Genomic DNA, 23,393 nt, shown 5'->3' on the forward strand with positions numbered 1-23,393 from the left:
CCTGTCTTAAAGGTGACCCGGAGGGTTTTGTTGTTTTTTCCTTCAACAGAGAAATATAGGGCCACCCCTCTGGAATCCCGAGGCATTTGTTTCCACAAATCAGGACTGCGGTCACAATTTTGTAAACTGCAAAACGAAACCACACTCCACATTCGCTTGTGATCACTGCTGCTTTTGTTCGGATAATTGCGTATTTTAAAAAGTGCCCAGTGTTTTGGGAATCTGAGCAGGCAAGGCTGCGATTCATAGCAGTACCAGGAGCAGAGCACGGTCATTTGGTGGATGAACTGAATCTGCACACACACCATACATTTAAAGCAATAATCCTGTGAACTGTAATTTACCATTCATGGACCTACAATTCTAGCACTACTATCAAACTACAGTTCTGAGCGTTATTTCTTTAGGGTGAGCAAGTGTCTGGTGTGTCCTGAATCTTGCAAACGGACATCTTTGTTTAAAACATTGGCATTTCTGCTATTTTGACTAGATGTATTTAGTGCATGCATTTTAGTGAGTTAGCTTTCATGGAATCAAATAATCTTAGAGTTGGAAGGGACCCAAGAGTCATTTAGTTCAACCCCCTGCCATGCAGAAATCTCAGATTAAAGCATCCATGATAGATGTCCATCCAACCTCTGCTTAAAAACCTCTAAGGAAGGAGAGTCCACAACTTCCAGAGGGAGACTCTGTCAAACAGCTCTTACTGTCAGAAAGGTTTTTTTCTGAATGTTTAGTCGGCATCTCCTTTCTTGTAACTTGAATTGTAGAGTTGGGAGGAAGTTATACAACCCCTGAGCCAAGCAGATGAGTAACTATCTTCTTTGGCGATCACTCGTAGCCGAATAAGATTGTCTTCCATAAACACGGTTTTAACAATGAGGCCAATTCTGGATCCACATGTCCTTCCACAGTGGGGACACTGGTTTCCAGGCAGGAGCTGATCACGGTGTGGATTTGCCAAGCATGCCTTGCTCTTAGCACATTTCTCCCTTGCGTCCTGAGTTCGAGTATCTTCAAAGCCCATGACACCTTTGGTAAAGGCTGAAGGCAGCCCTGTACAGGGAAGTTTTTAAATGTTTAATTACGTTGGAAGCCACCCAGAGTGAATGGGGCAACCCAGTCAGATGGGCAGGGCGTAAATAATAATAATAATAATTATTATTATTATTATTATTATTATTATTATGGAATAAGATTTTCATCGGAGAAATGTTGGAGGGTATGTGATTTGTATAATTTTCGTATTGCTATGCACAAGACGGTTTACAAGATGAAGAATCAACAAAATAAATAGAACACAGACTTACCCAATACAAACAAGTTAATAATAAAAATATGACTTAAAATAAACTTCTATAAAATAAAGTAATATTCAATAACCTATTAGAATATAATACACAATAAAATTAATTATCAAAATATAAGCAAATAATAATTAAAGAGAAATCACCCTCAACCATTATACTAAATAATTACTAAATTATCATCAGCAGAAATAACAGCTGCAAATTCCTACATTGCAGGGGGTTGGACTAGAATGATCCCCTTCCAACTCTACATTTATTGGATTCTATGATTCTATTGTTTGTAAGCTTCTTTGGCATTTATTTGAATGAAAAGCAGCATAGAAACTGAATCAATCCATCCATCCATCCATCCAGTGGGCAGGTCCCGGGGTAGTGGAGGCAGGCCCTTGCAGAGCCAGGCAAAGGCCCGGGCCAGGTAGATAATGTGCCCCCCCTTTTTTACCTGGCGATCTCCGAAGTCTTATAAATAAGTATATAAATAATTTTCACAAAAGTTATGCTGACAAATAATTTTATTTCAAGGCTTGAACCGTATCTGCATATAAAGACAAAATGGAAAATATAGATGTACAATAGTGCTTTTTTAAAATACATAGGAAAAAGGTTCCAGTTACAGGTAGTTAGCCGTGTTGGTCTGCCATAGTCATAAAAAATTAAAAATTTAAAAAATCCTTCCAGTAGCACCTTAGAGACCAACTAAGTTTGTTCTTGGTATGAGCTTTCGTGTGCATTTTAAGTATTTACATTTAAATAATGGTGAGCAATTGTGAATATGCTGACCGAGGCCCTCTTTGGAATCGGAGGCCCGGGCCAAGTGACCCATATGACCCCCCCCCCTCTGTTTGGGCCTGAGTGGGGGGCAAAGAGAAGCCCGCTTGCCCTTGGGAAGATGGTTCTTCTGCTCCTCACGACCTGGCGTCTCCTTTCCCCTCTCCAGGTTCCCATGGGGCTTCCGATATGGGAGCGCAGCGCTTAAGCCTGCGCGCAACGCCCAGCAGGGGCCGCCCTGAGGCCGAGCGAGGGCCGGCTGCAGCATCGGCGGCGAAAGGGGAGGCGAGAAGTCAGCGGACGAGTCCCGGGGAAGGGAGGAGGAGCAGGAGGAGAGGAGGCGTTGCACTGCAGCACCAGCAGCTCCGGACCAGAGAGGAAGGAAAGGAGAAAGACGCGCGCTCCTCGGAAGTGCCGCCGGCTCCGGATCGCAGCAGCTCCTCTGCCCGCCAAAGCGCGCGCGCTCCGGGCCCGGCCGTCTCCAAGCGGGGCGCCAAAGCTCCCCACCCTCCCGGCGCCGCGGTCCCCCCGTGCGCAACAGGGCGCGCGCCATGGCGCACCGGGGTGGCCGGGCGCTCGCCGCCTTCCTCCTCGCTGTCACGGCGGCAGGTAAGCACGGCGGGGGCTGGAAACGCAGCAGCGCGCTCCGAGCCTTCCCTCTCTTTTTCAAAAAACCAGGCTTGCCGTCCTTAACCCCGCTTTTCCTTAGGAGGGAGCGAGGCGCGCAGAAGGCGACGCGACTTGATTTCTTGGGTAGGCAGGGGGAACGTTGCGCTGTTGGGAGGCGTTGGTACCGGTTTGAAAGCGCACGAGGGGGGCGGCAGAGACCAGAAATAAACTCGGTGGAAGGAGCCGTCTGGAGTTCCCCGGTGGAAATGTGGATTTCTTTACCAATGCGCGCGCCTTTCCTTCCCCCCAAAGAGCGCGACGACAAGATTTTCAAGCGCAGCGTTTTGGGTTCGATCGGGCTGCAGTTCCTAAGCACTTGCGCTTGAAAGTATGGGACACTGAGACCAGGGGCGCTTACTTGCGAGTAAAGAGAGCCAGGGGATGCCAGTGAACAGGGCAATATTTAGAAGCCGATGGTTTGCATTCGAAGGGATGGTTTGGAGTGAATTTGCCCAGGCCCATCATCTCTCCGGGTTCCTCGAAGGAGGCTGCGTGCGTGTCCTCGTGGACGGGGGTGGGGCACTTACTTACACAGTTGTCAAATAATAGGCGAAGAAAGAGGAGAGGTGGTGTGGGAAACCGAAAGTTAAGCGTTGCAAAGGTGGCTCTCTTGTTGGTGAGGCCGGCAGTGAGAGCAGGAAGGGGACTGTACCATGCCCAGAGTTTTACTCAGCAAATTGCAATGGACACTGTGATTTATTTCGTCTCTGTTAGGTAGGTATGGCTAAGTTGGCTGCCCCCTTGTCATGGGATAGCAACTAAGAAGCAAAGGGTTAAAAAAAAACTCCATACTTTCCCCTTCTATGAAGTGTCAGAGTTGGGTACCTATGAAAGGTTCAGCTGGGGGGCAGTCATTCATAGCAAAGGGCTATTTCAGTGTTTTTCAACCTTTTTTGGGCAAAGGCACACTTGTTTCATGAAAAAAATCACGAGGCACACCACCATTAGAAAATGTTAAAAAAATTAACTCTGTGCCTATATTGACTATATATAAAGTAATTCTCTTGAATAGGAATCAAATAAACACAAATCTTTCAAATTTTTCAATTTTCCCCACGGAACACCAGGCAACATCTCGCGGCACACTAGTGTGCCGCGGAACAGTGGTTGAAAAACACTGGGCTATTTCATAACTTTTGTAAAACCCTACATCTAAAAAGGGACGTGGGTGGCGCTGTGGGTTAAGCCACTGAGCCTCTTGGGCTTGCGGTGCCAGAAGCAGCTTAGTCATGCTGGCCGCATGACCCAGAAGCTGTACGTTGGCTCCCTCGGCCAGTAAAGCAAGATGAGCACTGCAACCCCAGAGTCGTCTGCGACTGGACCTAACGGTCAGGGGTCCCTTTACCTTTACTTTTACATCTAAAAAACGTGACTGCATCCAACATCTACCGTGGTATTTGCAAATGCACCTATTGTTTTGGTGTGTTAGTTGAAAAGCCAGGATTGGCTGCGCATCAAGTATTAATTGGGTGGCAAACTCTCACTTAGCTGCTGTTTATTCCATTTATACATGGATCAGTGCCACAGTTAGCTTCTTCCCTCGTGCTGCTACGAAGATACATTTTAGATTTTGAAAATGTCCTATCTTTCCTAAACCCAGATCAGTTTTCAAAATATTCATTAGGCTATTTTAAAATGTATACTTTTACATAGCAACATACCAAATACCAGATACCTATGCAAACCATATAACTGTAAATAAATCCCTTTTAGATTCATGACATTTTAGAGTTTGGAGATCATTGCAGGGGGTTGGACTAGATGGCTGCCTGTTTGCATCCAGAGGTACCACTGTATTGGGCATTTCTGTCCTTCTTTGAAGCATGCAACTTTAGAGGGAAGCAGGCTGCCTGCCACAGGCTGGGGTTCTTCAAGTCACAAGATAACTCAAGAGAGGGCAAAATTTATTTGGTCTGAAGTACAGAAGGGATGCGGGTGGCGCTGTGGGTTAAACCACAGAGCCTAGGGCAGTGGTGGCGAACCTATGGCACGCGTGCCAGATATGGCACGCAGAGCCCTCACTGCTGGCACGCGCACCATCGGCCCATCCGTGCTGTTGTTGTTGTTTTTTCCCCAGGCTTGCGTCCGCTGTTGAAACCTTGAACTTTTCTTTTTGGTAGTCGCCGGAGATTGTGTTCGGCGATTGATCTGTTTTTCAATTTGCTGCGCCAGTAGTTGTTTCTGATTGGGCATAACAGCGTTCGTTTTTTTAACCCTTATTGTGCTGTGTGTGTGTGTTTTTTGGCGCTTTGGCAGACGATGATGTCGGCGCTGCATGTTAATTCCAGCGAAGGTATTATTTGTCATTTATTTCTGTTCTCTCCCCCCCCCAAAAAAAAAGCTCAGCAGCTTTGGGGCGCCCCCCAAAAGCTCAAAAAGTTTGGGCACTTTGTGATAAATAAGTGGGGTTTGGTTTACAGTTTGGGCACTCGGTCTCTAAAAGGTTCGCCACCACTGGCCTAGGGCTTGCCGATTAGAAGGTTGGCGGTTTGAATCCCGGAAGCTGTACACCGGCTCCCTCAGCCAGTAAAGCGAGATGAGCGCCGCAACCCCAGAGTCGTCCGCGACTGGACCTGATGGTCAGGGGTCCCTTTACCTTTTACAATGGTACCTTGGTTATCAAACCTAATCCATTCCTGGAGTCCGTTTGACTCCCGGAACCATTCAAAAATCAAGGTGTGACTTTCGATTGGCTGCAGAAGCTTCCTTGCACTCAGTTGGACATTGGCTTCTGAAAAACGTTTGCAAGCTGGAACACTCGCTTACGGGTTTGTGGCGTTTGGGAGTGGATTTGTTCGGGAGCCAAGCTGTTCGACAACCAAGGTACCACTGTATTGGAATGGTTCAGGCCGGCCAGCCCCAGAAACGGAGTTTCTTCAAATGCTCTCAAGCAGTACTAGAAGAATGGCTCACTTTGTATTGAAAGTTTTGCGCAGTTTATCAGGTCAGTTGCCGTCACCAAAGCAATTTGCTTCCAGGGTCCAAAAATAGTAAAATTCCATTGCTCACCGAAGGTGACTGTCACAGGACAAAGTACGCAACCATGAGATGTTTTTTCCACTTAAGAAACAGCGGATAGATATATTGGCCTACCTACAACATCCAGTAAATAATTGAAAGCAGCCAGCGTTACAGCAGAAGGTCAAAATGTTCAACATACGACTCGGAGAATTACCTTTACAGAGTAATTCAGTACAAGATTTTGTTCTTGAAAGGGAGGTTGGGAGAGGGATGAAGCCTTGGTCGCTGGTTGGCAGAACTGCCGCAGCGTCAGAGGGAGGCAAGGCTGGGATCTTTAACGGATGTGTAAAAGAAGGAATTTTGGCAACTCCTGCAGCCAAGCTGGTGCCAAATGTCTTGCTCTGCTTCCCTTTGAACCACATCAGTAAGGACCAGAGGTGGTGGGTCTTGTCCTCTGGGCAGGCCAGGACCTCCAGACACACTGACCACACTTGCGCCCCGGGGAGGTCACTTCAGTGCTGCAAATGCAGCGGTTTGGCTTCACCCCCGGGAGGCACACTCCATTGTCTCCTGAGACAGATGGATGCCAGCAAGTGGATTTATACTGGATCATCCCCACAATATTCCACTTCGTTGGTTTTCCTGCTGCGTTCCCCCAGGCTAACCATTTTCTTGTTGTCAAGGGGGCCGTACTTGCCCTGTAGAGTCTTCCTCGCACTCTACAACTTAGCTAAACACAGTTAGTTGGAAGCAGCTTGCTCAGAACAAGTCGCTGAACTTGTTTGGGGCTGCAAGCTGTCTTCCCAAGGCAGCACGGTCAAAGCTGTGCTTTCCGTTTCCCCAGTGCCCGCTTTCTGGATCTTTTCGACAGCAGTGGCAGGCGGCGTCTCCCAATTCTGATGCTTGTTTGTTCCATGGTTTTGTGGTTGCCTGGAAACAAAAAGGCTTTTCTGCTTGTTGACATAATTTGTGATAATTCGCCCTTTCCTTTGTTCCTGCAGTATTTATTGTTGTACAAAACAACTTGGACTTTTAAGCGAGTCTTGGGACAAGCCCAGCTTGATGAAAGGTATCCAGCGGCTTCCACTATCACAAAATATTTTGCAAGCTCTCTTGAACCTCGTGCTTTGCTTCAGAGCACAGTTCCTGACAGTACAGTACATATGGCACTTTGTCAAATCTTCAGCACAGATAAAGATTTGCTGTGAGTGGATCACTCTGTCCTTATATTGCATTCAGGCTTTGTCAGAGATCTGGTTCCTTTTTCCCCCCTTGTTACCATGATGTATGTATAGACACCTGCTGGTGAAGGACAGAATTGAAGGGTTGGAAGGGACCCCCAAGGGTCATCTAGTCCAACCCCCTGCAATGCAGGAATCTCGACACGCAGTCCCCCATCCATTTGATAACTTTTCATGCACTTGACAAAGTGTGCAGTAAAATGGTTGCACCTTCAGTGTGATTCGGCCTGGATGAATTCAGCTATGTCCGCCTGGATAGCTCAGTTGGTTAGAGTAATGCCAAGGTTGCAGGTTCGATCCCTGCATAGGGCAACTGCATATTCCTGGATTGCAGGGGCTGGAGTAGATGTTCCTCCGGGTCCCTCCCTACTTCAGTTCTATTATTGTTTTTGGTTTTCTAAATAATCAAGCAAAGAGCCATCTCTTTGCAATCCAAAATAGCATTTTAATCTTTCTCCCCTAGACTTTTGAATAGTTTAAAAGTGGTAGCCTGGATCCCACTCTGGGGTTTAGCGTCAACTCAGTTACTTGTAAGATGCGGAAGCTGTTTATTACTCTCCATTTGACTTTGTAGCCTCCTCTGCATGCTGAATTACCTTTGGAGCCATGCAATTCTTGCTTAGTTACCCTGTAACTTTCTAGGTCCAAAATTCACCAAGGAAATCGCAGGCCACTTTAAGGACACCTGACCCTAGCCTTTTGTGAATCTTGCTTGAGTGAAAAGGAGTGCAAACTTTCCTCCTTGCCCCTACTTACCTGGACAGTGGAAGCAATCTATTGGCTATAAGTCCTACCCATTAGTGAGCGTTTTTTAAAAAAATATTTTTTATTATATTTTCACTAAATAACAAATTATAAACATTATAAACTTATAACAATAAATCTCGCTCTGCCGAGCTTTGACTTCCCCCTTTCACGTCAGCAGGTTTTCTAGTCCAATATAAGCGCACAGTTTCTCAGTTTATGCCTTCAACAATGTCGTAGAGTCATTCCAATCCTGCTAGTGTCTTCAAACTTCCACAGTTAGATCTTATATAATCTATAAATTTACTCCAGTCTTTTCGAAATTTTGAATCATCCTGGTTTCGGATCCCGCCAGTCAGCTTTGCAGGTTCCGCATATTCCATCATTTTCGTCTGCCACTCCTCAATTGTAGGCATTCCCTGTAGTTTCCACCTTTGGGCTAGAAGTATTCTTGCCGCAGTTGTTGCATACATAAACATAAATTTGATCTTTTTTAGCAATTTCTTCACCCATCAAGCCCAGCAAAAAAGCTTTCAACTCATTATAAATTAATTCCCAAAATCTTTTTGTTTTCTCACATGTCCACCACATATGGTAAAAATCACCTTCATTCTTCCTGCATTTCCAACATAGTTTATCCTTCATTCTATACATTTTAGCCAGCTTAACTGGTGTTAAGTACCACCTATACATCATTTTTTATAGATTCTCTTGAAGGTGACACATGCTGTAAAGTTCATACTTTCATTCCACAGCCTCAACCACGCATCATACTGAATATTATACCCAAAGTCCATTGCCCCCTTTAGTGAGCGTTTATGAGATTAGCAGGGCAACCTGCTGACCCAAGGCTTTGTGTATTTTCTCCATGACACTTGGATCTTAAGATATTTTAAATTTACCTTAATTTTTTGGAGGGCAGATAGATATATCTTTCCTTCTTGAATTAGGAAGCCCAGCTCTGACTGCATCTATTCAGTTGTGACTTGCCTGAAGTGGGAGAAATGAAATGTAACAACAATGGTACCTCTTCGTTTCGTGTTTTTTTTTCCTTTTATTTTAAAAAAAACCAAAAACACGCTTCTTATATTGCACTTCAGTATCAGCTTTCAGGGCATATTTACAAACCTTCGGATAAACATAATAAATGAAAGCACAATCAGAAAACAACACAAGCCTTTATAAAAGCCCAACAGAATGAAAAGGGTGTCTGGCTGGGACTGAGCCTCCCGGGAGCGAGAGTTTAGAAGACAGGAGTGGAGTGGAGTGCAGAATAACTCAGCTGGGATTGCTCATGACTGCTCCTAAGGAATGGGTGCGTGCATGTGGTTTTTAAAAATCATATTTATTATATTTTATTTATTTCTCAGTTTTTCTTAAAAAATATTTTGACAACAATACAAATCCAATATTACAATAAACAAAAATGTTTTGACTCCCCCCTCCCCTTTTGCGGTTTCTTATTTTAATTTATAACACTGCATTTTCTTCGTTGCTCCAATTATTAACTACTCCTTGGTTCCCTTTTAAGTTTCATTTTAACTGTTTGGTTTAAGTTAATCCTGCTAATGAACTTTGGCACGTACAATGGCATTTCAGATAATCTGCAAATTTTCCCCAGTCTCTGATAAAGCTTCTCTCCTCTTGGTTCCTTATTGCTCCCTTAAGTTGAACCTGCCACTCCTCTTTGGTTGGTACAGAATCTTCTTTCCACCTGCGCAGGTGTGATCCTTCTGAATCCTGTGGAGCTGGGGAACAAAGGACCTTCCCTCCTTCCATTTCTGATCAATGACCTCCAGGTTCAGTAAAAAAAACAAAAAAAAAACATCACATTTCCTCAAAGATAGCCTGTTCCACCACCCCCTACTATGTTGTAATGTATATGTATATTATATATACATTAAACATACATATAAACCAACATACATATAAGCATTATATATATATAGTGACTGGAATCCCAAGTCTACCCAAGATTACCGTATAGCCCTCTATATTGAGGTGAGATGGGTAGCAATTTCTCAGTTGTTTTTTTTTGGGGGGGGAGTCACCTGCCATCACCTCTTGACATCTTTTCAGCCCCTGGCAGAATATGTTTTAATTTTACAGGTGTTTCAGCGTTACAAGTTTCCTGCATTGCAGGGGATTGCACTAGGCCAGCCGGTTCCCAACCTTTTTTTGGCTATGCCCCACCTAAGCATCTCTAAAACCCTAGTGCCCCCGCCCCCCCAGGTGACATATAATTCTTATTATTCAAAAAGTGAACTCCTATTCAAGTAGAAGAAGCCTGGAAGGCCATTCACTGTTAATTCTCATTCTCGAATTGCCCCCCTCAAAAATCAGATTGCCCCCCTGTGGGGAGGTGCCCCACATTGGGAACCACGGGACTAGGCGACTATAATTCTATGATCCGATGATGCTAAGTTTCTCATCTGTGGTAGAATTTGCAGTGGGTGCTTGTAGCCTGTTGTCAGTTGTTGTGTTCGGTTATCTGTTGACACGCTCCTGTTGTTGCTGGGCTTTGGCACGGCTTCTGTAGACTTCGGTGAGTATGTCTTGATGCTAGAGGGAGAGGCATAACAATATTAAACAAGTAACCCAACTCCTATGGGCCAAAGCAAAACGCTATATTTGTGGTGTTGGCCTTCTGACCTGTCCCTGCCGCACACAGAGACGCATTCCTCCATACACAGAGAAAAAAGATTCCCTGCTATATATGCACACTCTTAGCCACTCAGCCACCATAGTGACAAGCAGTCCGCCGTCCGCCCCCACTAGTTTTACATAGGCACAGCTGTTTCCTGCAGAAACAGCGCATGTGTTCACATGCCCTGTACATAAATGAGATACCAGCACCGTGTGTCCAGAATGAACTCTCAATACAGTGGTAGCTTGGTTTAAGAACAGCCCTGTTTATGAACGATTCGGTTTACGAACTCCACAAAACCGGAAGTGGTGTCCCGGTTTGCGAACTTTACCTCGGTCTAAGAACGGAAGCCGAACGGTGGAAGGGCACTGGCGGCGGGAGGCCTCATTAGGGAAAGCGCGCCTCGGTTTGAGAACTGACTTACGGAACATATTCAGTTCGTAAACCGAGGTACCACTGTACTTAATTATTCTGGATCTATTCTGGTTCCCACCAGGGGAAAAAAATGTGGCACTTTGCTTTGACCCCTGTAAGAAATCCATTGCTATTTTTTAAAAACCTTAGATGACTAGTTGTGGGTCCACCCGCCCCCCTTTTCTGGATAATGGTTCTTCAAATCCCTGTGGGCTGCAACTGAGATTTAACCGTAAAGGCATTTTCTTTTTCTCATGCCCTCGAAAGAAGCTTGTTAAACGCAAGACCGGCGTGCCTTAAGAAACAAACACTCCATTTTGAAAAGCAGGGTGGCGAAGAATAATTTAGAAGGATTTGATGCTATGAACTGTTGTCTTAATGAGATCAAAGCTCATGCTGAGATGAAAAGCTACAAAAACGAGCCGGTTGCCTCATTATGGGTTTAAATTCCGAACTAGTGCCCTGTTGCTGCTTTAATGTACAGGCAGGGTGACAGCAAACTAAACACAATTTCAGAAATCGGAAGCCTGGCTGCTGGGACCTGAGGGCACTGTGGTGACATGAAAAGAATAATCGTTCAGTAATATGTTCAACATTTAGCAGCATGGCCTTTGAGCCCACTCGAGAAGCCAAAATGTTTGCTTTTACAGTTCTTTTTGGAGTTCCCCGCTATAGAGCTGATATCTTGAGTTACTGGGGTCATTAGAGGCGCAATTCCGTCTCCTTTGTTTGGCAACAGGTGGGAAGCCATCCCTTTAAAACCACTTTGGACAGAATAGGAACCGTGTCTCTCAGGTCAGTACTTCCCTCAGACTGAAACAGGGCTCCACAATCTTTTCAGGCCCAGGGGTGGCACATTCTGGAAATAAAAGGAACCGTCACAGTCACACGCAAAAATGTACCCATTTCATCAATAGAATCCCTTTACCATATCTTGTTAAATTGCCCTTTATACATTGTTCCCCGATCAAGGATTCTGAGTTCAATCATTCTGGAAATTGTTGCTAAACCTCCTGAATTGCATCTAGCTTATCTACTCCAGGACATTGACTCTTATAGAACATTACAGGTTGCCAGATTCCTGATTTCAGTTCTTTCATATAAAAGACTTCATGGAATGCTACATGACTATTAAAAATCTAGTAAACTCTATGCTCCATCTTTATCTTTAAGGCCATAATACGGTACATCTAGAGATTGTAAGTAATGCGAAGGAGACTATGCGTTGAAATATTTTAATTGATATTTTAGAATGTAAAAATGCTGTTTTATTTATTGATTTGTTTTACCTTGTGGGCTTATAGCCGAATAAAGTATTATCTATCTGCTCATTTCACAGAGGGATAGGCAGTGCTCAAACTGGCAAAATGCACACAATGCCCCGAACTGCCAAAACACAGGGGGAAACAAACAGGCGACACCCCACCACCATATGGAGGGGGGGGCTCAGCACCAAAATAAACAAATAATAAGGAAAGCAATATATACCATTCCCTCCCAGAAACCCACACACAGGACCCCCCCCCCCCCAAAAAAAACACACAACAGGAATTCTAGCAGAGAATGAAATGGGGTGTTGGTTGGCCTGCATTTCTGTTTCCAGTCAGTCCAACCACTGTCCCAAAAAATTTAAATGGCAGCCACCAAGGACAACGGATGCTTCAGGCAATCTGTTCGATTGAGCACGCACCCTGATTTGTTGGCACAAAGTTTGCAAGGAGGTTAGACAGCATCAGCTATGTATTGATCATTCATTCTGATTTGCTTTTGGGGAGGTTAGACGATTCTGCACCAAGGAGTTGTTGTCCCACACTTATCCAGTGCGTTTTCCCATCCCTTTCCCCATAGCTTTTGCTACGCACGCTGCTTTTAAATGCATATTCATAGTGGAAACACTGTACAAAAACAGGCTACGTGCTACCGCAGTCGAGGCCAAGCCTGCCTATGGAATTATCGGCTGGTTAGCACAGTGCCTTGGTGACAGAAAGCAGAGACCAGTAAACTTAATAAAATAGGCCTGGCAGTGAAGCTTATTAATGTGGTGATGGGATGTCATCTCCTAAGCAGCAGCTGCCCAGAACTATACAGCTATAGAGAGAGTGATTTACGCGAGGCCGACAGAGATGCGTGACTCCTAAGAATATGCAATCTAATTACCGTACTTGGAGAGAATGCAGGCTGCTCTCAGTCGTAAACAGATAAGTCTTTCTTACGGGAAACTTAGAAGAAACCTTCCCTTCTTTCCTTCCGCGACTCCCAGTATAACAGAGTATGCTGGGGGGAAAGATTATAGCTCAGTATTGCTGTCCCTGCAAAAATATCCTCATGCCAAATCCTAGGATTTTCAGAGAACTTTGTGTGGCAGCCCAAAAGGCACAGAGGGGTTTGAGCTGGTGCCCCTCTGGAATGAACCACTTCAGGGTACAGGTGGGGCCACGCCTAAAAGTCACCTGCAGATAGAAAACTGGTATATCAAGGAGAATATTCTGATGGAGTTCTCCTCCCCGGCAGCTGGTTTTCCAGGTGCAGGGATTTGGAGGGCGGAAATGTGTGGCAGGGCATTCAGTCGTGCAAATTCTGGTCTGATGTGGTACATCCTAGGACAGGGGTCAGCAAACTTAACTCGCCTCGGGCCGGTGTCTCCAGCGCCAATCGCGAGGTGGGCTGAAGGGCGGGGGAGCGCGTGCCCATACGCGTGTGAACACACTATTTCCTGCACACTTCCAGGTTGGAGGAGCACAGGAAATAGCTTGTGCGCATGTGCACGGGCCTCCTCCGACCCAGATGTGCACCGGAAATAACGCTTGCGCATGCGCACAAGCTATTTACGGTGCTCCTACAACCTGGAAATGGGCAGCCGTGCAGCGCAGCACCAGTAAGAGCGGGTGGCGGGGGTTGCCACGGGCTGGATAAACAAGTCCCTCGGGCCTTATCCGGCCCACGGGCCTTAGTTTGGGGACCCCTGTCCTAGGACCTAGGCATAGGTTTAGCATCTCAGCGAGAATTTAATCAAATACCCTATATACTCGAGTATAAGCCGACCCAAATATAAGCCGAGGCACCTAATTTTACCACAAAAACCTAGGAAAACTTATTGACTTGAGCACTGTATAAGCCAGGGGTGGGCAACTCCCGAGAGACTGCAATCTACTTTCAAAATTAAAACCTGGCAGTGATCTACCCCCGTTTTTTAGGGGTTTAGGCCAAAGTTGTTGATTATCCGCTCACCAAAACATCGATCTGGAAACAGTCTGTCTCACAGCTCAAACTCTGTCTACTGTTCAAGAGAAGAGGAGAAAATGCAGCGAGGGGAGAGGGGGCGGGGCCACGTCCTCTTCGGCAAAAGCAAAGGAAATGGAGCCCGAGATCGGCAGCGATCAACTAGAACCTCCCGGGGACATCCCTGGTATAAGCCTACCTAGGGTGCTGCCGAGAGGCAGAGGTTGGTGGCGCCAGTGGCAGAGGGAGCCCAAGAAGCCCAAAAGGGCTGCTTTCGGACTGCTCATTCCTCCTCTGCTGCCGACAACAGCCTCTGCCGGGGACCCTCACATTGAGTATAAGCCATGGGGGGGGGGAGCTTTTTCAGCATTAAAAATGTGCTGGAAAAGTTGGCTTAAACACGAGTATATACGGTACCTTTATCGCGGTCCATAGACCCACAGAACAGTTTCAAAGCAAGATACAGTTAAAACAACCAAACAACAGGCGAAAGAGACCGAGGTAGTCATTTTGTTATGTCTAGAGCGTGATGGTCTTTGTTTCCTGCGACCTCCGAAAGAAACTTTGCCGCGGTCAGTGTAGTATCATTTGACCTATCCTCCAGAAGGTATTTAATATGTTAGGCTTCAGATTTTCCCGGCAAATTTGCTAGTAAAGGGTTTGATCAGTTCGTCCCTTGCTTGCCCATACTGCCCACAGTGCAGGAGGATGTGGTTCATGCAATCGACGTCCTGAGAACATAAACAAAGACTATACTGGTAGGGGATGCCTCTACCATTTAGAACTTCCGAAGGAAATACATTTAATCTAGCTTTGGTAAATAAACGCCGATAGGTGGGTACGGACAAATTCCTAAGATATGAGGCTAACTGAAAGCCATGCCCGTACTGGATTCCAGCAGCAATCGGGCCACGGATTACATTGGATCTGGATTGCAGGTCGCTATGTGAGATGTCCCAAAGCCTTTGCCTCAGGGATACAAGGGCGATATCGTAGCCCAGCTGGTACAAAAGGGATGGTGACAGTCCAATCGAGGTGGCTTCTCTGGCCATAGATTTCAGCCATGGGCTGATAAACTCCTCGTTGGTTAGATGTACAAGTTATCCCTTCCCCAGGCCAAATACTGAGATCTTAAGCCAGTATTTCAAGGCATTCACCTGTTTCCAGAAATAAGATTGGATTTGGGATAGCGAGAATTTAGTCCTCTCAGGCAGCATGTACAGTTCAAGATCAGAACTGGTTGCTGCTGTTACGGCAGCAAGTGGTTTTGAGTGCCTTGCTGCCTAAACCATGACATGTGAATTTAGAGACTGGCTGATGTTTCGCCACATGCTATAGGGCCGTTGCATCTTATTGATTGCAGTTTAGCATATAGCCTCTCAAGTCTTCCATCTCCCATAATGCCTTTCTTCAAAGGAAAGTCTTAATATATCTATGCTGGTGCCAATTCTGCAACATAGCGCAGCAGAGAGTTCAGGCGCATTATTCTCGATCGATATAAAAGCAGCAGAAAACGAGCTCACTTTGTCGTTCCCCTCAACTACCACTCAGTACTTAACTTGGGCTGGATATAAAAATTATGTCGCGAAACGTGCTTTATGACATTTATGCCTGCCTCAAACACAGCAAGGGGAAACCTGGATGTAGTAAGTGCTTAGAATCATGGAATTGTAGAGTCGGACGGGACCCTGAGGGTCATTTAGTCCAACCCCCTGCAATGCAGGAAATCTCAACACTCAGTCTCCCATCCAGTTTGAAACCATATGGAACCCTGCTTAGCTTTGCAAATGGGCTTGCATTTTTATTGCTGCACCACCTGTCCTAGGACCAGCTAGAGAGTAGGCCTAGAAACAAGTGCTCCCTGGCAGATGGACAGTTCTAGCAAAGGAAACGACAAGTGAAAAATAATAAGTAACCCCTGTTTTAACACACTGCATTGCAAAAGTGATTATTAGCTGCAGAAAGGCAATAGATAGTGTGTTCTCTCAACAGAATAATAAAAACACCTGGTTACTATTGCTGTCTGATTTTAGTAGGATATGGATAGAGATAAGATATGGATAGTAAGATATGGATAGAGATTATCACAAGGGCAATTCACGCCACCTTTGTCCCTTTTTAAAGACTTTTTTAAAACAAAAGCTTAAGTTTCATTTAAAAATAGGAGAATGTATTGGGGCTCACAGGTCATCAGGGTGCGGGGAGGAAATGGGGTTCCCTCCCTCTGTGCTGACCCTTTGCTCCTACCTCCCTCTGTCTTGCAAAGTCTCCCTCTTCCCCTTTGCCCTTCCTTACCTGCCAGACCGGCTTGTGCACCAAGACCTGGTAAAGAAAAGTCTAGAATAGATCCCTCTGCCAGCAGGTGAGTTGACCACAGGTGTTTTGTCCAAACTCTCCACCCTGACCCACCTTCCCAAACCATCGTTTGGTGGCACCTGCTGGCAGAAGGTTGGAAATTAATATTGAAATCACTTTGGAAATGCAGTTGTACCTTGGTTGCTGAACGCCTTGGAACTCGTACGTTGCAGCTCCCAAATGATCGAAAACCGGAATGATCGAAAACCGGACACTCCTGCAGCCAACTGGAAGCCACCCCTTGGTTTTTGAACAGTTCCAGGAGTCGAATGGACTTCCGGAAAGCATTCTGTTCAAGAACCAAGGTACGGCTGTACTACAAGTTTCAGTCAGAGAACCAAGATTCCATATAGCTGGATATAAGCACACATGTATGCTAAAATTTGTGCCAGTGGCCTCTTCCATTTGCGCAAGGTGTCATTCCATTTCAAACATTTACCTTCATTTCTCAATGTGCTCAAGTGCTTGAACCAGAGGTCACATTTACATAAAACCCCCAATTTGAGATATCCCAAAGCTAGGGGGTGGGATCCACAGAGCAGATAAAATAAAAGGGAAAATAGAAGAATTTTTAAATAATATCATCTACTGCCGCCATTGTGCGACTGGAGAGAACCACTAAATGCCATATCTCTGGAATGGAAGGGCCAGACAAGGCACAATCAGAATTTCCCACATGCATTCAGCTTGTTTATTTGTTTTAACTTCAAAGCAGCTGTAGGAGACTGTAAGCTTTGATTAGGGGCCATTGGCACTGGGGGGGGGGGGTCTGATCCTTTTCTCCCATGGTATTTCCCTGCTTTAACCACCCCCACCCCCCTGCAAAACAAAACAGAAAACCCCTTACAGTATTAGCTTCACAGGGTGAAAATAGGAAGGTGCAAAATCAGGCTGAAATAGCAGGTTTGGGAGGGGAAATTTTAGATCAGGGAAGTAGCTGTGTCACATATAGTTTCACCCTGCCTTCAGCAAACACAACACTCAATCTTGCAACGTCAGCACAGGTTAAATTTCCTAGCAAAGACCTTATTAAGCGGAGAGTTAAAAGAAAAGCACTCCAGAGCAGTGATTTGGAGTTTTTTTTGGGGGGGGGGGTTGTACGGAAATTAAGTAAGAGGAAAGGAAAGTCATCGTGACATTTTACTGTACAGAAATTAAGATGTAAAATTAAGTGTCCTGATAACAATAAGCTACAGTGGATTTTAGTAATGGCCAGTTCGTGACAGCTTCTTGCAAGGTCTTTCCACCTCCAAAGCAGACATATCTGCCTTGTCTCTCGTTTTCTTTGTCAGCCTTGCCCTTTGCATGTGTTCTGTCAATTATGGAATGTTACAGGCTTGTCATCAAGCAAGTCTTGATTGTATTTTGGCAATGCCTAGGTTTAAAAACCAGTTCAGACACCCCTGTGGGTCTGGTATCTCAGCTCCTCACTGCAGCAAGGCAACCTCTCAAGTTACAGACTTCACAGAAAATTACGGAGGCTACTGTATTTCCGTGGCTTGAAACATAACAATATGCTTCTCTCCCTCTCCCTCTCCCTCTCCCCCCGTTTTGTCCCTACATCAAACCTTAATTGGCGCAGGAAATCGTTCAGAATATAATGGCTCTACCAGCACTCTGTTTCTGAATTCAATCCCACTCAGGCTGAGGGCCAGACAGAAACATTATAGGCTTGATTAGGATATCTGGCTGTTTGGGTTTTTTTTGCACATTCACAGGCCTGTAGGGATGCTCTGCCCTGCTGATCAGAGAGATAATGCTCTGTGATATGGTTTTGACCAGGGGTCGGCAAGGTTTTACCTGCCTGGGCCGGTCAAGTCCCGCGGAGATCTCTCCATGGGCCGGATTGTGCGCGCACACAATTTCTGGAGCCTGGGCATGCACAGATGCGATTTTCGGCATCCGGGCGTGCACACTGTCGAACAGCTCTTACTGTCAGGAAGTTCTTCCTAATGTTTAGGTGGAATCTTCTTTCTTGTAGTTTGAATCCATTGCCCCGTGTCCACTTCTCTGGAGCAGCAGAAAACAACCTTTCTCCCTCCTCTATATGACATCCTTTTATATATTTGAACATGGCTATCATATCACCCCTTAACCTTCTCTTCTCCAGGCTAAACATACCCAGCTCCCTAAGCCGTTCCTCATAAGGCATCGTTTCCAGGCCTCTGACCATTTTGGTTGCCCTCCTCTGGACACGTTCCAGCTTGTCAGTATCCTTCTTGAACTGTGGTGCCCAGAACTGGACACAGTATTCCAGGTGAGGTCTGACCAGAGCAGAATATAGTGGTACTATTACTTCCCTTGATCTAGATGCTATACTCCTATTGATGCAGCCCAGAATTGCATTGGCTTTTTCAGCTGCTGCATCACACTGTTGACTCATGTCAAGTTTGTGGTCTCCCAAGACTCCTAGATCCTTTTCACATGTACTGCTCTCAATCCAGGTGTCACCCATCCTGTATTTGTGCCTTTCATTATTTTTTTTTGCCCAAGTGTAGTACTTTACATTTCTCCCTGTTAAAATTCATCTTGTTTGCTTTGGCCCATGTGCGTGTTTGCTTGGTACACTTATAAACAGTTATTATACATATAAGACCTTCAAATTCTTACAACAACCGGCAGAGTTTCAGACTGGCATCTTTTCCAGCCCTGCATGCAGCTACTGGGCATTGGGGAGAGGAATTTTTGCATGCAATACGTGTGCTTTGACCCTCCCATCATTAGCACCCCTAGTGAAATTACAGCAAATGGAATGACCAGTATACAATGAATATGATTAGCAAAGCAATATGCTAACAGACTCTTGCATTGCTAAAGCTACTAGGGCTGCTGCTGTATTTCTCTGAAGGGGAACGGATAAGCACGGGTAGGGTGGAGAAGTAAACGTCTTTTATCTGTTCACTGTCACAGTTTGGAGTGGCCCTCATAACTCCTCCTCTGTTGCTGCTGCTGCTGCTATTCCAGAGAATCTTTGGCAACCCAAAACCCTTATCAAGCGCCAACCAGCTAATGCTGAAAGACAGATGGAGCAAACAGGCTTTTCACCAGCCAGTGAGATCTGAAACTTATTATTTCTTGAAGGGCAGTTTGAAAAGAAAAGAAAATTGCTCCCTTCTACTTCTTGCCCATATTCCTGTCCACCAGGCAGCCCAAAAACCTGAACCAGTGATAAGAAATGTAATAGCAAGTAGCCCCAAAACCTAGTTAAATTTTGATCTGCGGTAACAAACATTTAAAAGCCGCTGATGTTTCAATTAAAACAACTATTCAGACTTCTGAGGGTTGGGAGTAAGGAAGCTGACAGGCTTCAGACTGAGAAGCCACTATAGTGTGTCAAAAGCTATCCTACCCCCCCCAACTCCCAAACGCAGTTTCAGTAACTTGACCTGAAGATTATAGTAAATGCTAAAACCAAAAGGTTAAGCCTTGGACTTCCCAGTTCTTGGGGCGAATGTATCCTGTTGTAGAATTTTTTAAGCCAAGCTGTTTATCTGCTGGAGGCAACCTAGAAGGCAGGTTAATTGCATATGCTGTCTGTTTATATATAGACCATTACACATGCTTTTTAAAAAGTCAGGCTGGGTTATTTTCCATCAGCTACTTATTTCATTGTTGGATGCTGATCACTGGCTGGAGTTAGCCAGGGCCTTTAAAAAAAATTATTATGTTTGCATTTGAAAATAATTAAGCCAATTGCATTAATCAGACTGTAGGAACATAGGAAGCTACTGTACTTTCTACAGAGTTGGACCATGGACTCTGCTAGCTCAGGATTTCCTACTTGGACTGGCAAGGAAGCACTGCAGTCGGTCTCAGCGCCATAGTTGTCAACTTTTCCCTTTTCTTGCGAGGAATCCTATTCGGAATAAGGGAATTTCCCTTTAAAAGGGGGGAAAGTTGACAGCTATGCCAGCGCTACGCGGAGATGTCTTAACCACTGTACTCCAGCCACTTCCCCAAACATTTTTAATATACTGGTATCTAAATAATGACACCTCACTCAAACAATAGCAAGTGTTACTTCCTAAATCCAAATGACAAAACATTCATCATTGACTGTATCCTTGGTGTGTATCCCTGATCTGTTGCAGAAAGAGATTACCCGCCCTGAGCTCTCCACCATACATTGCCTCTCCTTTTAGAAAATAATATATTAAGGAAAGAGACCGACATGACATTTTAAGACCAGTGGGTCTCATGTGGAAAAACCCTCGTCACTATCAGGGCAGTCGTATGTTGATCTGCCTTGGGATCATGTTTTTGAGGGGTGGTTTTTGCACACTTGCAGTATGGTTGACTCAAGAGGTAAAAGGTAAAGGGACCCCTGACCATTAGGTCCAGTTGTGGACGACTCTGGGGTTGCGGCGCTCATCTCGCTTTACTGGCCGAGGGAGCCCGTGTACAGCTTCTGGTTCATGTGGCCAGCATGACTAAGCCACTTCTGGCGAAACCAGAGCAGGGCACGGAAACGCCGTTTACCTTCCTGCTGGAGCGGTACCTATTTATCTACTTGCACTTTGACATGCTTTCAAACTGCTAGGTTGGCAGGAGCAGGGACCGAGCAACGGGAGCTCACCCCATCGCAGGGATTCAAACCGCCAACCTTCTGATCAGCAAGCCCTAGGCTCAGTGGTTTAACCCACAGCGCCAAGAGGAAGCCACCTCAATTCTCACAAGGAATCTTGCAACCGTATCTGTGGACCTTTTAAAATAAGTTTGGGTGTGGATGTATTTATACACTTATTGGTAAATATGGCACTTTGCAATAGAAGCAGGACTGGCTATCTAATACATGACTGGTGGGGGAGCCAGTGATTGGCAGCTGAGCCTGTGTTTGACTTTCTGCAAGTTGCAAAGCCAGAATTAACACCATGGATGATGAACCTGCTGTGCTCCCTGTTAAATATTGCATCTCTGTATATTCACTCTTAAATGGAAAAACACCCGCCGTGACCAATTCACTTGAAGCTTAAAAATAACACACCTCTTAGAAATCTTGGGGCTGGGGGGCTGGGGGAAATTTGTGGATTATCTGAAATGCTTAGATCAGTGCCTTCTGATCCTCGAATGGTTAAGTGTGAGGGAGCAAGCAGACATCTCAGAAGGACTGGAAAGTTTTGATACTAGCTATTTTTCACTGCCACCAAAGGCAAGTACAGAAGGTTCGGGAATTTCATTCATGAACATGCAGTCCTCGTAGCACAAAAGCGATAATGACCTTTAATAGATATATTTTTCCACAGGGACAAAAGAAATTGTTCTTGAGTGTGTATATTATTAACCCCACAGGGCAGCTCTGCATTTTCCAGCGACTGTTCTCGACAGTACAATTCCTGTCAGGCAAGTGGACAGAGAAACAATTGGCATCATTTAAGGATCTAGTTCTGTCCAAAGACAGGCACATGTGACATGTGTGAATACCACCCAAGTCCAAATAGATAATAATTAGGTTGTGTGTTTGTTTGTTCTTTAAAAAAAATCCTTATATGAGTGGATTGCCTAACCATACTGTTACGTTGGGTTTCCTTTTCCATGATTGAAATCGGTGTAACAGTGGGTGAGGTGAGAGGCCTCAGGATCCACTGGGGCAGCCGGCCTCCAAGGAACTCATCGCCTCTTGCTGCTAGATCTGTCACCTTCTTGGCTGACCCCACAATGCCACTTGTACAACCATCTCTTGGCCAATAGGTGGCACTGCCAGTGTTCGAAATTAGCCAGGCACCTGGCACATTTTGGACCGGGCTACCAGCCACTTATAAGGGAGGTGGGTGGCACTGTGGGTTAAACCACAGAGCCTAGGGCTTGCCGATCAGAAGGTCGGCAGTTTGAATCCCCGCAACGGGTTGAGCTCCTGTTGCTCATTCCCAGCTCCACCCAACCTAGCAGTTTGAAAGCACATCAGAGTGCAAGTAGATAAATAGGTACCTCTCTGGCGGGAAGGTAAACGGCAGTTCCGTGCGCTGCTCTGGTTTGCCAGAAGCGGCTTTGTCATGCTAGCCACATGACCCGGAAGCTGTACACCAGCTCCCTCAGCCAGAGCCAGTAAAGCGAGATGAGTGCCACAACCCCGGAGTCGTCCACAACTGGACCTAACGGTCAGGGGTCCCTTTACCTTTACCTTTTTACCAGCCACTTGTGGCCAAGTGAAGATACCTGAGTGCCTGACATCTCCAGGATGGCGCCTGACATCTCCACCATCTGGAGGTGCATGCCTGGGGATCATCGGATCGGGACTGCTTCCACGCACTAATACCCCATCCTGTAAAATTCTAGCAGTTGTGTTGCATCTGCACAATTGGAGTGAATTTCAGGAACCAAAATGCTGCCTCTGTTCAGCCCGAGCAGGAGCGGCGAACAGTTGTTGTAGCTCATTTTTACTTACCCGCCCCCACTGCCCTCCCCACAGTTGTGAAGAATATTCTTACGTTATGAATGGGCCATATAGAAAAAGAGGTAGGAAGCAGCCAGTATATATGTAGACTCTCCCTGGATCAAGTGACTTTTCTTCTTTTAAGTTCTCTTAAGTTCCCAGCCTAGTTCAAGGTTATCATCTAAACTAGCCATATGTTTAACTAATAATCACAATCAGTCCTTCATTTGAAAAATAAGAGTCTAGAGCCGTCTTGCCCCCAAACGGCAACTAGACATTCTGTTTTGGAGACCGCAGCTCTGGTTTAAAGGTGCCATTTGGCACCTTGCTTCTATATCTGAGTTTCTAACAATGGGCACTGCTGGTGTACATCTTTATTCTCCCCTTGTTCCTGACGTAGATCTTCACTTTTTCATTCCTGGCTAGGGGTACACTGGGGGGTGGGAGAGAGAAGTACCATTCTGCAGTTTCTGCTTGCTGGAGAAATGGAAATTCCATTTCTGCTTGCTGGAGAAATGGAAATCTAGGAGAAAGCAGATTCCCCATTCGCAGAGCAATACAGTCATGCCTTGTGTTGCGAACGCTCCGTGTTGAGTACGTTTGGGCTGCGTACACCGCAAACCCGGAAGTGAAACATGGAGCGTGGACGCTTCTGTGCATGTCCGCACAGTCCGTGGATGCACAGAAGCGTGATC

The 23,393-nt window shown here is 45.6% G+C and overlaps 1 protein-coding gene across 1 annotated transcript in view; it reads left to right on the top strand.

Moving 5' to 3' along the window:
• Window positions 1–2,331: 2,331 nt before the first annotated feature.
• Window positions 2,332–23,393, top strand: part of PARM1 (prostate androgen-regulated mucin-like protein 1) — a 30,164-nt gene continuing 9,102 nt past the window's right edge. Inside the window, exon 1 of the mRNA XM_033170553.1 lies at window positions 2,332–2,687. Coding sequence (XP_033026444.1) covers window positions 2,630–2,687 — 58 coding nt within the window. The 5' untranslated portion in view covers window positions 2,332–2,629. The remainder of the gene's footprint in view (window positions 2,688–23,393) is intronic.

Source organism: Lacerta agilis, chromosome 14, assembly GCF_009819535.1.
Source record: "Lacerta agilis isolate rLacAgi1 chromosome 14, rLacAgi1.pri, whole genome shotgun sequence".
NCBI lineage: Eukaryota > Metazoa > Chordata > Lepidosauria > Squamata > Lacertidae > Lacerta > Lacerta agilis.